The sequence below is a fragment of the Haliaeetus leucocephalus genome, unplaced genomic scaffold (assembly GCF_000737465.1).
Source record: "Haliaeetus leucocephalus isolate CR32 unplaced genomic scaffold, Haliaeetus_leucocephalus-4.0 Scaffold217, whole genome shotgun sequence".
Classification (NCBI taxonomy): domain Eukaryota; kingdom Metazoa; phylum Chordata; class Aves; order Accipitriformes; family Accipitridae; genus Haliaeetus; species Haliaeetus leucocephalus.
The window spans coordinates 1,389,048-1,403,263 of NW_010972653.1; the positions used below are offsets into that span (position 1 = coordinate 1,389,048).

The 14,216-nt window shown below is 41.9% G+C and overlaps 1 protein-coding gene across 1 annotated transcript; it reads left to right on the forward strand.

Annotated features, from left to right (window-relative positions):
- The first annotated feature begins 1,244 nt into the window (after positions 1 to 1,244).
- LOC104831275 lies at positions 1,245 to 12,074 on the forward strand. The gene is made up of 19 exons (XM_010566740.1): positions 1,245 to 1,332; positions 2,708 to 2,835; positions 3,516 to 3,659; positions 4,321 to 4,404; positions 4,947 to 5,114; positions 5,183 to 5,279; positions 5,376 to 5,599; positions 6,353 to 6,506; positions 6,582 to 6,790; positions 6,878 to 6,995; positions 7,164 to 7,369; positions 7,822 to 7,939; positions 8,593 to 8,762; positions 9,527 to 9,600; positions 9,680 to 9,807; positions 10,621 to 10,810; positions 11,250 to 11,391; positions 11,653 to 11,749; positions 12,055 to 12,074. The coding sequence occupies exons 1-19, from the start codon at positions 1,245 to 1,247 to the stop codon at positions 12,072 to 12,074; spliced, it is 2,559 nt and encodes an 852-aa protein (XP_010565042.1).
- Positions 12,075 to 14,216: the final 2,142 nt, after the last annotated feature.

Consider the following 14,216-nt stretch of genomic DNA (forward strand, 5'->3'; position numbering starts at 1 on the left):
ATGCTATAAAGATATCAGTGTTTTGCCTGAGAAGAAACAGTTTTCTTAACCAAAACTGCTGTCTGCTTTAACTTCCTTACAAAATGGAGCTGGTCCTGGAACAGCATATACAGAGAGCTGGTTCTAGGATTGTCTGCCCTACTTGCTGCAGGTGCTGTATAAATATGTTAGCACTTACCAAAGATCAAAGTAAAAAGATACTGGAGGAGGTTTTATCCAGCTTGGAGCAATTATATAGCTTCTGCACTGAATCAAGCTGGTAGCTTGGATTGTGGGCAGAATAAGGTCATGCTCACCAGCATCTGTCTGATGTTTCCTAGTATGACCATCTCTGACATGGGAGTTGCATTTAAGGGTATAGTGCTGAACTCTAGCAAAAAGAATCCTCTCAGCCCTTGAAATGCACAATTACTATAAAAAGTCTAGTTGGCATTAGCTCACTATGTCATAGAAACTTCTGTTTGAAATAACAAATCCCAGTTTATTAGAAATATGTCAAACGAAAAGTCTTCTCTGGTCTCTAGTCCTACATTTAGAAGAGTTTATACCTGCTTCCTGCCTTTCAGAGGTCTGGCAGCCATAGCCTGGTTTATGCTGTGGTGATAGCTTGGGACCTGAGCTTCTCAAGCCATCTTTGCCCCGCTGTGGTCCTTTCCCAGCATGAGCCAGCTAGCTCCTTGTACTGGTACTTGGGCAGGTGAACGGGGTATGCTGATGGGTAGCTGGTGTGGCTCTTCCCCACCCAGATTTGACTTGTGGCTTCTCTTGTGAATAGGTATGTATGGGGTTTTTGGTTTTGCAGTTTGTTTGTGGGGTTTTGTTGGTTGGATTTTTTTGGTTTAGGGGCTGCTTTTTTCCTCTTTTCAGGAGGGTGGGGGGAATGACATTTTCCTGTTCTGTTTTGTTCCATTTAAGTTGTTCAGATTTGGGCAGCCAATTTAGTACTTTTTTGACCCTGTTCCAAAATCCTGTTTCCATGACTGGCTGTTGCAGGTAGCATTGCCAGCTGATCAGACACAGTTACTACTGGAATACTAATTTCAGGGCTGGCTTTTCTTCTGGAAGTATTGCTAGTTTAAAAAAAACAAACGAAAAAACTTCTAACACCTCCTGACCAGAGATGCTGGAATATGACTGTCACAACACTGACCTTCTACAGTAATCTGGGAAGTAATAGATTTGTGTTTGTATGTTACATTTAATCCCATACTTACTAGCCTTTTAATATGTTCAACACAGGACCCATGAGTTCGGAGTGCCTGGGGAACCTTTTGCGTATAACACTGAGTGTGGAATACTTTAAGGACAAATACTTATCTTTTTCTGTTGTTGGTAAGTTCATATAGAAGAAATTGGAGAGGGAATTACACCTGGTGAAATGTTCAAACTTCTCTGAGGTTCTCCTATACTAGAATTCCCTGGATTATTCTATCATAGAATTTGGTAGGTTGGACCTCATTGTAAGTAAAGACAAATGCTACCTTTATTGCTATATAATCTCTCCTGTAGACTTGTGTGACAACTTAGCCATGATTAGGCTTGATATTGCTATCTTTGGACTCAAATTGAAATGCATGTGGTATTTTCTAGGCATGTTGATGCTGGTGGATTTCCCTCTTGGTAAAAATGTTCCCCAGTAACAGCACATAGTATTCTGAAAAGTCACTAGCTGAAGCTAGGACTGCATTACTGATTTTGCACTAGTGGCTTTCCACCTTCTTTGCTTACAGCTAAGGGACCTGGTGGAAGAGTATAAATTCTTAATGTAGTCCAAGAAAAATTAGCTGGGCCCTCTGGCTATGGGCTTAGTAGTCAACAAGCGGTGCATTCAAGTGAGAAGCACTACAGAATGCCCTGGAAGGGCAGAGTGAGATAAATTTTGGGCTATAAACATTATCAGGTGTAAGATTATATGCATAAAATGTAAATTTGGCATTGAACTAGCTCTTCATGCTAGTTCGCAGTCTAACTAGATATAGTCCATGACATCCATAACATAACATCTACCTTTCCAGAATGTCAAACTTGTGTAAAATATGTTCTTTGTTCAGGTATCTTCATACATACACAAAGACAGACACTCTGCAACTGGGATAGGTACAGCTTGAAAGTATAAAGCAATTTTTTTGGGGGGGGACACACACAAAACCAAAAAGCCCAAAACTACAAAGATGGTTTTGTAGCCTAAAAAAATCCAAGTTAAGCTTTGGTGTGCTTGTCATCCTGGTAAGACCCCTGAAGAGACTCTTTTGGCCAAGCAGGCATCAGACAGAATCATGGGCCTGTGCCAGCCACAGATCAGACTCCTGATGTCAGGATTGACAGATGACAGCCTAACAACAACTTTGACACTTAGGACATAACTGACTGGTCTGTTCTTACTGGGGTTTTTGCCCCTTTAGGATTTAATTTCTTTCCATGTTGGTGTGTTGTTTTTTGGTTGGGTTTTTTTTTTTATCTTCAGTCCTTGAGCTGCTAGTGTCCCTGTCCCAGCCTGTCTGTAATTTTACCTTTCTTACTTTCCGTAGACTTGGTTACAGCTCGCTCTCACCACTTTGCAATTCTCTTAATGTCTGAGCCCAGGGCATGTAGCTGGGCCCTGTTGGAGCAGGGTCAGCTGAACCCTGGGGCAAAGGCAGGTTGCTCAGGGAGTTTGCACAGCAGGAGTTAATACTCATTAATACCGCTTTTCACTAATTGCCCATAGATCAATCTGGCATAGCCTGGGAGCTAGATGAGACCATGGCATCGCAGTGTGGCTATACAGTAACTTACAGCAATTGGAGTAAGATTGAGTTTCGTGCTTCTGCACTAAGCTGCCATTCTCACTTAGAGGTAAGTCTATTATAGGCATTTGCCTATAGTGCTGTTGCATATGACCTTTACATGAAAGATTACTAAGTTATTGATAGGTATTAATTGAGGTGCTGTAATGTCTTGAACACCTGTCAGTGGCAAATGATTTAATTTTCCTCAAATGTATCCAGAGGTCTGAGAATATTCCACGGTATTGACATTTGAATGGCCTACAGATGAACACACAAAGAAGCATGTCACATATGCCCTTGAAGGGCAACTCTTCCCTCTTGCATAAGAATAGGGAATTCTCTCTGGCAGCTGTGTTGCACTCTGCTCTAATATTTAGTGTCTGAGACATGTTAGGGTAAAAGCTCAAAAGCTTTGGCTGCTTGTGTTGCTTGCTCACTGCTACTATGTCATAAAGCACAAGACCAGCTATATTTTAGGGAGCTTTTTTTTTGTCCAGTGCTGGGCCTATGCCCATAAGGTTGAAGCTGCTCCCCAAAGTATTTATATTGCTACATAGCTATACATCTATATGCATATAGCCTATGTACTTAATGAAGTAGAAAGCAATAATGCTTCAGTATGGAGTTGCTGGCCTGTGCAGAGGCTGGTGGGTGGGTTTTGTAATTTGCTTTTCGGTCACAAGGGTAGGTGGTTCCTAACTAGAGAAAAATCAGTCTAACAAGCAAGTGTTCCCTGTGTCCATGCAGAAAGATATGTTTGTAGTAACTACACAAATCAAAGCATCTCATACTCCTGATATGAAAAATGCTACAACTCATCTGAAAAGTGCAAGTTGCTATTATGGTCCATGGAGTCCGAGAGAGTTAGTATGTGAAAGTAACTACATGGAGGTAAGTACTGGAAGTACTTATGGGAAGGTACTTAAAGTAAGGTAAGGAGGTAAGTACTGGAAGATGCCCTCTTTGAAGCTGATTAGATGCTAGGAATGTGTATTGGAAAGAGAATCTGAATGCCCCGCCATGAACAGCTCACTGGTGAATGCACAGCATGCATCTTGAGTTTAGTGATACATTTATATTATGCTTATATAGCCTATTTGTCAACATTAATAGCCAATAAAGTTGTGAAATGGTATTCAAAAGGTTAAGCTAATGGATTGAACTCACTGAATGTTGTCTCAACAAATCTTATTTGAGGTAACAGAAATGTATACTTTCTGAAGGAAGTTTCCCTACTGAATTTGCTGGGGAGAAACGCAGAGGGGAGAAAAAGGACTCCTCTTCCAAGAGGACATGAGAATTAAGAACAAATTACTGGCCTTAACCAGAAGTAGAAATGGGAAGATAGGCAGAAAATAAAAAGAAGCTGAAATCAAGTGGCCTATAGATAATGCACCATGCATGACGACATCTTATGCCATAATTTTTTACTTGGCAGGAGGAAACCTTCCTCTAGGAAATGCTAGTCTCCCTTGAAAAAGACTTGTAGGGTGTTGAAGACATGGAAGCAAGTGCCATCAGCAAACCCCTTACAGAGGCTTTTTTCCTTTAGGTTTCTGTCAGGAGGGAGGTTCCGCAGACTGCAAAAGACTTCATTCAAGATGAACCTGGGGACTGGACTCTTGCCTTTCCAGAGGTAAAACTACAGATTTTCTTCCTACTAAAAGCTAGTGCTACTTCTGGCACAGCTATCCTTCTATTTTGTGTCCATACAGTACAAAATGTCCTTTCAAAAAGCACTTAAGTAAGAAGAGCAGAACTTCTGTACCAAGTGGGTTTAGTATAGGGATTTTATACATTAGAAATAGACAGCTGTAGACTATGTCTCCAAGAAAGAAATGGAAGCTGATTTCTCACATAGCCTAGAAATTGAGTCTTCCCAGTCAAGAGACTGTACAACAAAAACTGTATCTAAGACCCCAGGTCCTGGGAGTGAACTGTGGATCAGCGTTTTTCTTGGACCCTGTATTTGCAATGCAGCAGTACAGTTAGTCTCTGATGCTCTTAATATGGAAAGCTCTGTATGTATGAGGGGGGAAGCTGGAGGGGTATTCCACTAGCAATATTTAGAATAAGACAACAAAACTGCTGGGCAGTTCAATACAATAAATCATTTAATACAGTAAATCTGTTACTTTGAATAGCATGTTTAAAGTGTTGATGAATTTCTTCGGGTAGGCAAAAGCAGGAAAAGCCTCAATATGGCAAATAGTGTTTCATCAGCCAGAAGAAAAAAGGGCTCTGCTTGTGAGCGATGCTTGGAGTGCAGGCTATGGACTCAACACCACAGACACCAGGGTTCTGCTGCGAATACCATACGCTGCTGAGCAAATTCAGCTGGTCGAGGTTGGTATGCTTGTTCCAGCTCAACAAGCTGCCAGGCTGTGTAGGTCTAACCATATCTCTTCCTACAGGATCAGGGAATTACCTTTTCTGCAGTGAGATCAAGTATGTTTTACAAACAGCGAGGGATGATCCTGATGGTGGATACTGCTGTGGCATGTCCTGTAGGTGAGAAATGCGGTACCTTACTCCAATGCTTACATGTACAGGGACTGACTTACGACTGGAGTAATGAGCTGACAGCTTTCATATCTTGTCCCTAAGATGGTGTGGACTACACTAACAAAACAATCATCTGGACTGTTCCAAAATATATTCAACCACTCTCTACTGGAGCAACTAGCTTTAAGGATGTGCTCGTTGAAGCTGGTGTGGATCTACGCAAACTCTCTACCAAAGAAATGGCTTCCAGGAATTATGTGTTATCAAATGACTTAAATGCAATTACAATGAAGATACCAATAGGTGCAGAAGGTGGCTATTACAAGGTTAGTGACTTAAGTAAGGTGCCAGACAACAGACTTTCTGTTCTTTTTTTTTTTTTTTTTCTGGGGGGGAATAATTCTTCACCCTGTTCCTTTCAAATAAAGGATGGGGGTAAGGGGGAAGAAAAGGTATATCAAAAATTCCAAAAGCCCTGACCAAAGGTAGCTCTTGTAAGCACCACTTTAAAGAATTCCTTTTCTTAGAAGCACAGATGGACAGGATCCTACACAGAACTATTGATTTGTTTCCTTCCTCAGGTTAACACAGAGCTTTTGCCTTTTAGTCCTGATGTCATACTCCTTGGAGACAGTCCGAACTGGACTGTAAAGCATGCATGGGTTCTGGTGTATTTTACACAGATCACTTAAGAGAATGGGAACAACCCATTTGTCCACCAGACCATATGATACTGGGATGGGCTGAGACTATACATCTAAATGTAGTTGCCTGGAGAGAACTAAATCCCAGGCAAATGTAACAACTGAACTTCAAAGGAAGTTGCAGGAGAAGCCCTTTCACTGGTGAAATAGTCCCCTGCTGCTTTGAAACTTGGGAGTGGGGGACAATTTTCCAAAGGAAGTGCTCTGAGGTAATCTAAACTCGTAGGGATACAGCAAGTGCCACTTAAGAGTCATGATTCCTGAGCTGAGAAGGACAATTGTTTGGAGCTGTAGCTCTAGCTGACCTTGAGATGTTACAGTACAACTTTAACGTACAATCATGTTATACTAAAGGGTGTTGATTTGAAATTCTAGACTTCTGTGAGCAGTGGGCAGCATGGGGCAAAATACACCATCAACCTGTTCTTGGAACATCAGTGGGAAGATAACAAATGGGGACTAACCAAACATACTATCATCAAGGAAATAGAAACACCATTTGAACAAGTAGAACTTGCTATAACCAACAGTAAGTAGCCTAATGTTGAATTTACTGAGGGTTTTGGTACTGTTAAGAGCTCAGTGTTACTGCGTTCTTTTTCAGACTCAAATCTGAGTGCAAGGCTAATGAATGTGACAGTGGGAATGTTCCTCCCAGATGTGGAGCTTGTGAACTTAACCATTGAGGGGGCAGCTGTTGCTGTACCTGAAGCTGTTCAGCATGGATATCTAACATATGAGATCAGATATGCTAATGGAAGTAAAGCCTACATAATACAAGCCCCACTTGATGCACCAAGCATTAAGAAAGAGGTGCGTACTAAGAAACTGCAGCATACCATGGTATAGAAATGATGATATTGCTTGGTGATTTTTCACTTCTAAATATGATTTTCCTAGTACACGAGAGCTGACATGAGAGCATACACCCTGAATGTCACACTTGCCTTCATAACCCACCCAACAAGTGAGACCTTCACTGTCCCAGTCATAATAGTGTCTGCTGTTAAAGATGCAGGTAAACTGGTGGAACTTGGGCAGTGCTGTACCAACCTGGCTGTAACTAACCTAGCTATGAACTCAGCTGTTAACTGGGCTAATTTCAGCCAGGGATACTGTCAGTCCTAAACAGCCCTACTAAACTGATGGCAGCTAGCATGCTGGCTGACTCTTGACTGTATTACAGTACTGCCCAGTGCGAGAGGATTTTGTGATGGGAGGAACTTTCATCTCATTATCGCTCATGGGAATGTGGACCAAAACTGGCTACCCTTCATCTCAGACTGGCACATGACCCCAGAAGCTGTGCAGAAGTACAACTACAGCCTGAGGGACAATGGCACTCACTTGGCAATCTCTGTCCCTTTCCTTTCTTCCCATGTGAACTATGAGGTAAGGATGCTAGCATGTAGCGATTAAAAGGCATGCTCTAGCTGTGAGATACAAACATGATACACTACGTCCTTGAAGGTGAAATAAAATTTACCTTTGAGATAGGCTTTGAAGGATTAATGGAGGACTATTTTTCTACCCTCGGAAGAACACTTTAATTTCCCTTGGTTAATTTTGGCAGAAGTAGGCAAGAAAAAAAGCATTCTGCAAGCACTTTAAGGCTGAGCTATCTTTAACGGCAACTGTACGTGCAATAGAGTTTGTACTGCACTCTATTGCAAAACTAAAAAAGCTCACTGCATGATCTTCTAGATAAAAAATCTCCTGTGGATTTTACTTTGATCAATTACCATTACCTTTGGCTTGTGATAACCCTTCCTCTTGGTTTTTGAATACTGTAGTTGAACAGTGTGTTTTTATTGTCTTGTTTAACCTGTGATTGTCATCTCTAGGACTTTCATACCTCTGGAATAAAGGCTTCACTTCACTTGACCTTGAAGGATGGCATTACCTTGGCTAATAGGAGGGACTTCTCAATTTCCTGCAGATTTTCACCTTCAGAGCTAATACGTAATAACATGTTGGGGATTAGTTGTTAATGGTCTTTGAGTTGCATAACTAAATCACACAAGCCCATGCAGTTGTCTGAAATGTTTCTAGAGTTTATATTTGTGTGATACTCTATTTGCCTGTCAGATTTCCTACAAAGTAAGATTCTACAAGGCAAGTCAAATAACAGATTGGAGTGACTATCCTGTCTAGTACAGGAGAGGGAGAAGCAGGCGAGAAACTCTACTACCCCTCACACCTCCAAAATCATGAAGCTTTTTTAATGGGCTTTTGTGGTTGGTTTAGGGGTTGAATGGGGCTTTTTTTGGTGGGGTGAGGGGAGGATCAACATATAAGTTAGTCATTTTTAAAGTTATTCATCAGTATTGAATGTACTGAATATCTTGGCTAGAAAAATCCTTTTGAGAGAGTGTGAGAGTTCCTAGGAGGAGAAGGGTAGGTGAAATCATCAGGTTTTCCATGTAGTGTATAGTCTAGTAGCAGTTAGCTTGAAGAAAATCAGGTGTTAGTACTGGAGAGTCTTGCTCAAAACTTAATCTTTGTGAGGTGCCAAAAAACTTGCTAGCAAATCCATCAGAACCTCTTTGTTGTGCTAGGCTACAAAATAAAGGAGACTGAGTCCTGATTTGTATGAAAATGTATTTTTCTTTCAGAGTGCCTGCCCAATGGCACTGTGGTTATTACTGCAGTAAAATTGGTAGGAGTTGCAGACCTGGACACCAGCCTGCTTGTCTTGAGGGACAGACGGTGCAAACCCAGTCTAGTGACAGAGAAGACTGCAACCTTTAAGTTCAATGTGAACACTTGTGGAACAAGTAGAAAGGTAAGGGCTTAGTCGTGTGAAGTTTACTCTGTATTGGGGTAGGGTTATTACTAGAGCTGGCAGAGGTTCAGAGCTAGGCAGAAGCTGCAAAAAGGTCACAGCTGACTTTTTGTCAAGTGGTAAATCTATACTCCTTTTCTGAGGATACTAAATTCAGTTGGGCAGAAGTTCTTATTTGGTAAAAACGGTTTTCAAGGTCAGAGGTGCTTTCTGAAACTAGCTTTCAGTTTGATACCTGAATTGTTTAGTAATGAACTTGAATATGAGTTTGCCGTTGAGACACGCTCTTATGCCTTGCAGAAGCTGGTTAGGTGTTGCTAATGACCAAGACCAGAGTGGGTCCTGTTCCTGCCACCTATGTACTGCATAAATAGAAAAAAAACCCAAAATAACAAAGGATCAAATCATGCTCAAATTCAGGTCACCACAAACGCAGCTTGCTTCTGCAGGTGTTGCATCTCATGCTATACACTGATTCTGTTAACAAAACAACTGATCTCTTTTTCTCAGGCCCAGTGCCCTCTGTTTCTGGGGGTTTATGTCATATTCAAGGTATTGTTAGCTAATAAACTGTTTCTTCTTGACTGTGGCATAGCTGTCAGCTTTAGTTCAGTAGGCATAGGGCTGTTGGCTGGTAATTTCTGGCCATTCCTAAGTGTACTCTGCTCAGTGCAATCTGCCAGTCGAAGGGATGTGGATATTGTGGCAAAACCAAAGTAAACTCTCATGTAACTGTCCTGTTTGTAATGATGTGTATCTTTCAGTTCAATAGCACAACTATGGCATACGAAAATGATGTACTCTATTTCAGACCTGGCAACGATACACCAGTATACCAGTAAGTGTCATTCCATAAAAGAAGGCTGTCCAAGGTATTTTGGTTTCTTAAAAATCTAATGCTAAACCTCTTCCCTCAGACTGAAATTTGTATGCTGGTATGCAATCAAGCAGACAGTTGATGTCCAATACGAATCTAAGAAGAACCCACCACCCAGTATTAAGCCAGGGTTTGGCTCTCTTGCTCTTTCGTTGAAGCTTTTCAAAGGTAACATTTATGATTAGACTCTATAGAATCACTGAACAGTTGAGGTTGGAAGGGACCTCTGCAGGTCGTCTTGTCCATCCACTCTGCTCAAGGAGGACCACCCAGAACAGGTTGCCCAGGACCATGTCCAGATGACTTTTTAATATCTCCAAGGATGAAGTGGAAACCTCTTTAAGGTCTTTAAGATTTCTAGCAGAGGTTTTCCGTTCCAGAATGCAACATAAATGGTCAAGTATCTGTAGTGGATCAGGCAGCATCACTGACATGTGTGATTTTCCTGCTTGGTCTGGGTATGCTAAAAGTTTTGTGTAGTGGATGTGATGTCAGCTTCTCTCTCCTATCAACTCTAAGTGTTGCTAAGCAGAATTAGCAGTGACTGAAATAATCGTAACTTGTGTCAGAGAAGGAAGCCACATGCAATACTGCCATAAAATGTTAACTACACTAGCAGAAAGGGCTAACTGAAGCCTGAACCAAACCCTCACACCGACCGGAATGGCCCTGATGACTTTTTTCTACTCCATCCCACCAATACCTTTACAGAGGCAGTTTTGAATGAGCATCTTACTCCACTGGGTTTTTGCAGAAGTCTTGCTTCTGGATCCTCAGAGCCAAGGAATACAGTTCAGATCTTTGCTTTCATTGCCAGTTCTCACTTTTCTGCTATTGTATCGCCACTTGTTGACATTCATACGTTCTCCCAGATTTTAGTATTACTGTGCCACAGTAAATGGTGGAAGGAGGAGCAAAGTGGAAAGCTTGGGAATACTTACTCTGTAAAAAGGAAACTCTAACATTAATACTCTCTTCTAGAGAAATCCTATTCAGAGCCCTATCAGGAATTGGAATATCCTGTAGTAAAATATCTGAGGGACGCACTGTATTTTGAAGTTGAACTGCTCCAGCCTAAAGATGCGAGACTGGAACTAAACCTGGATGACTGTTGGGCTACGAACTCCCAAAGCCAGGATAGCATTCCACAGTGGCCCATCCTTATAAATGGGTAAGGAGGGCTTCCCTGTTGTACTTGGGAACTGTTCAGCACAAAGCCCCTTACCTTAGGTGGGAGGAAAGGGGAAGAGGACACAAGTCAGCTTGGATGTGTTGTTTTGTCCTGATGGGCAATTGCTGCTAGGCTGTGGAGTGCCTGCCGGTGTCAGCACAGTGGCTTTGCCTTCTAGTGGCAGCTTGTCAGGGGTGGCCAGAAGGTACTTCTAGCTAACAGCTTCCAGCTGGAAAGAAACAACAAGAAGCAACCCTGACTGTAGCCAAAGGCAAGGATCATGAATGGGGGAGGCTCTACCCATATCGCTGTGGCCTGAGGAAAATGCAGAGGGAAGCTCCTCTGATTTTTACCTCCTTGCTTTGCTTAAAGATCTGGTTGAAGTGATGAAGGTTTAGATTAAATACAATTTCTTTCACTTTTTTTCTTCCACAAAAAGGTGTGAAAACAGCAAAGACTCCTACAGAACTGTCTTCCACGAAGTTAGTTATAGCCTCAGAGTAAAATCTCCTCAGCACCTAAAGAGATTTGAAGTGAAGATGTTCACCTTTGTACAAGGCACAACTCTGTTACAAGAGCAGGTGAGATGTCTCTGTGCTGTCAGCAGTCCCAATATATGAGCTTGGAGCGGTGCGTGCAGCAAATGCTGTGTAAGGTCTCAGCTGGCCAGGTGCTGCCTGGGGCTATTGGCCACCTCCTTGAAGTCATAACACTATAACAGTAGTAAATAAAGACTAGCCACTTAGCAGTTTTCAGTTCATTTCCTTTGGGGTCAGTACACATATCAGATGTTTGCCAAATAAGACTCCCCTACACATAATATTTATATTTTTGTCTTGTAGCTGTATTTCCACTGCAGTGTGGTGATCTGCAGCACTATGCAAGAGCCTTCAGGCTTTCTTTGTCGAAGGAGATGCAATCCTGGGAAACACAGACTTGGTAAGAAAACAGGCACTTCTCAAGTCACTCCTGAATCTTTGCTCAGCACATGCTGTCACAATCTGTGTCAGGTAACAGACTCCTAGTCCTAGTGTGTGCCGTACAGAAAGCTAAAAGCTGAAATGTCTCATTAGACCGCGGTGCAGAACCACGTCCGCATGGGCAAGTGTCGTCTGGAGCAGTGCTTCTTAGGAAGGAAAACAACTAGCAGAGGTTGGTGTCAATCTTAAATTACACTACTGAAATACCAAATATACTGCTGTTGTAACATAACTGACTTCTGTATGCCTCTCTTCTCCCTGTAGGTGAATACACTGACTTTTGACAGAGACTAAACGAGAACTACTTAGTTTTATGAAGTTGCAGTTAGGTGGCCTAAGCAAGCACTTCCTGCCCAGACTTAAAAATAAAGACATCTTGAAAGTATCTACTGGGAAAATATATTGATGGTGTCTACTGAGAAGAGGGTCAGCTAACCAGCATGAATGTATCTTTGTCTTTAAATTAGTGTGATGCTCTCTTGTGTTCCTCTACAATGTCGAACTCTTAGTCTTTTGTGTGACTCGCATCTGACCTAGTCTGCTCAGCTAATGTGTCCAAAACTTGTGTCTAGTCACTTCACAGTTGGAAGCATCTGTTCTGGGATAGGGGGAGGAAGGTGGCAACAGGTGTGAAGTCAATTGTAAATCACTCTGAGCTTTTTAAAGCCTCAGTATGAACACAGGATTGCAGGGAGCTTAATGTCAGTAAGAGAAAGTGGTTTTTTCAAAGCAAGTTGGGGATGAACATACTTGATCCTGTAGCGGCTATTGACAGAAAAGCTGTAAACTGTGCATGTTGCAGGAGTGTTGTGGTTCTGCAATGTCAAGTTGCCTTCCCTAGGTGGGGGGAAATTGCTCACAGGTTAGCTGAGTAAGCTGTCAGCCTAAATGGAAAAAAAGCTTTTAGTGAAGACTTGTACTAGTAGTAATGATAATACATGGACTCTATCCATGAAGTGTTAAGGATTCTTCCTTACTAGAGAACATGATGCTTAGGAGCTCTTGTCAGATTATCCTGTCTTTTTTTTTTTTTTTTTTAATAGGGGGAAAAATTCTTGATTTTTTTTCTTGGCATCCCAACAGTGATGTGAAAATAGTTCAGATTCAATGTTGTATTTTCCTCTTCCAGGGAAAGCTATTGCTTAGCATGAATCATTATCCCTTAGGGCTAAAGATACAATAACAGGTGTCTGCTTTTTTAACTTGATACTAAATAGGATTATACTACAGGGAATTTCAGTGAAGGCTAACGAGCAAGGAACTATTTTGTGAATCTATTTGCACTTTGTGAAAAAGCATGGTGTCTAAAAGGCTGTAGCTCTGTTGCTACAATACCTGTACAGAGATCCCACTAAAGAGTTTGTGCTGTAACTACAAGCTCGCTTCTGTAAGTCTTGTCTGTCTTCCAGTTGCCTGTTAAGCATATCTGCAGTAGATGTGTTTTTGCTGCCTTTCCTGGAAAAAAAAAATCTGCGTGGGCTTCATGATGACGGACATGTCAAGTCCCTAGCTGTGCATCAAGACTGTTTTCCAACAGAGGTGGCTACTGTGCTAAAGAAGTCTTATTCTGTTACTCTTGTGGTAGGTGAAGACTAAAGCCACGGAGCTGTGATACTGAGGAATGAGATGTAAATACGTCAGCATGGGAATAGAAGGAAAATGCAGAACATGTCAAGTCTGCTGTCAGGCTTATAAGTCAGTTAACTTTGTGCTTAGTGCTTTACCCACTGGATTAATGTAGGGGAAAGTATAGCTATTCCTCAGTATGTGGTAACAAGCTACTGAGAAATCACAGGACCCACATATAATACGCTGCCAGAGTTTGGCACCTAACAGAACATGAGTATGGGCGCTTTAAGTGGTATGGTGACTTCTCTGTATGTCTTACATCATGCTGACTGTCTCCCAAGAAATGACTGTTACGCAGTGTGTTCTCCAGATAGATGAGTGGCAATCGTCATCTGCCATGACAGAGCTCTACCAGCACAGCATAGGCTGCCTGGCATAGCCTGAGCCACCTTCTCCCCTCTTCCAGCTGTCTGGAGGAAAAACATAGCAACTAGGGACTGCTGTGAGAATCAAGCATGAGGTTGGGCAGCCTACTCCAGTGCTGTTAACTCAGTCTCAGTTGTGGCTTTCTGGGTTTCTGATTCCTTTCCTCAAACCAGGACTTGAGGACAACACCACTTGGGAATAGAAATCTGGTATTTACAACCTTGTCTAAGGCACCTTTATTTTTTTTCATAAGATCAGTCAATATCTTGAGATTCTTTATGTGTTCATGGGGATTTAAGAGTTGTTGAAGAGCAAGCTGATGCCCAGGTAAACTGTGGCTCTACTCTTCAGCTCTTCTAAAAGCTCTGCTTACTGTCATTTTGTAAAATGGGAAGTGTTAATAGATAAGATGGTCCTTCACCTTTCTGATA

Coding starts and splice junctions, on each gene's coding strand:
- LOC104831275 (XM_010566740.1), top strand. CDS start 1,245: ATGAGTTCGGAGTGCCTGGGGAACCTTTTGCGTATAACACTGAGTGTG. Junction 3,660..4,320: donor GTGAAAGTAACTACATGGAG/GTAAGTACTGGA, acceptor TTTTTCCTTTAG/GTTTCTGTCAGGAGGGAGGT. Junction 8,763..9,526: donor CTTGTGGAACAAGTAGAAAG/GTAAGGGCTTAG, acceptor TGTATCTTTCAG/TTCAATAGCACAACTATGGC.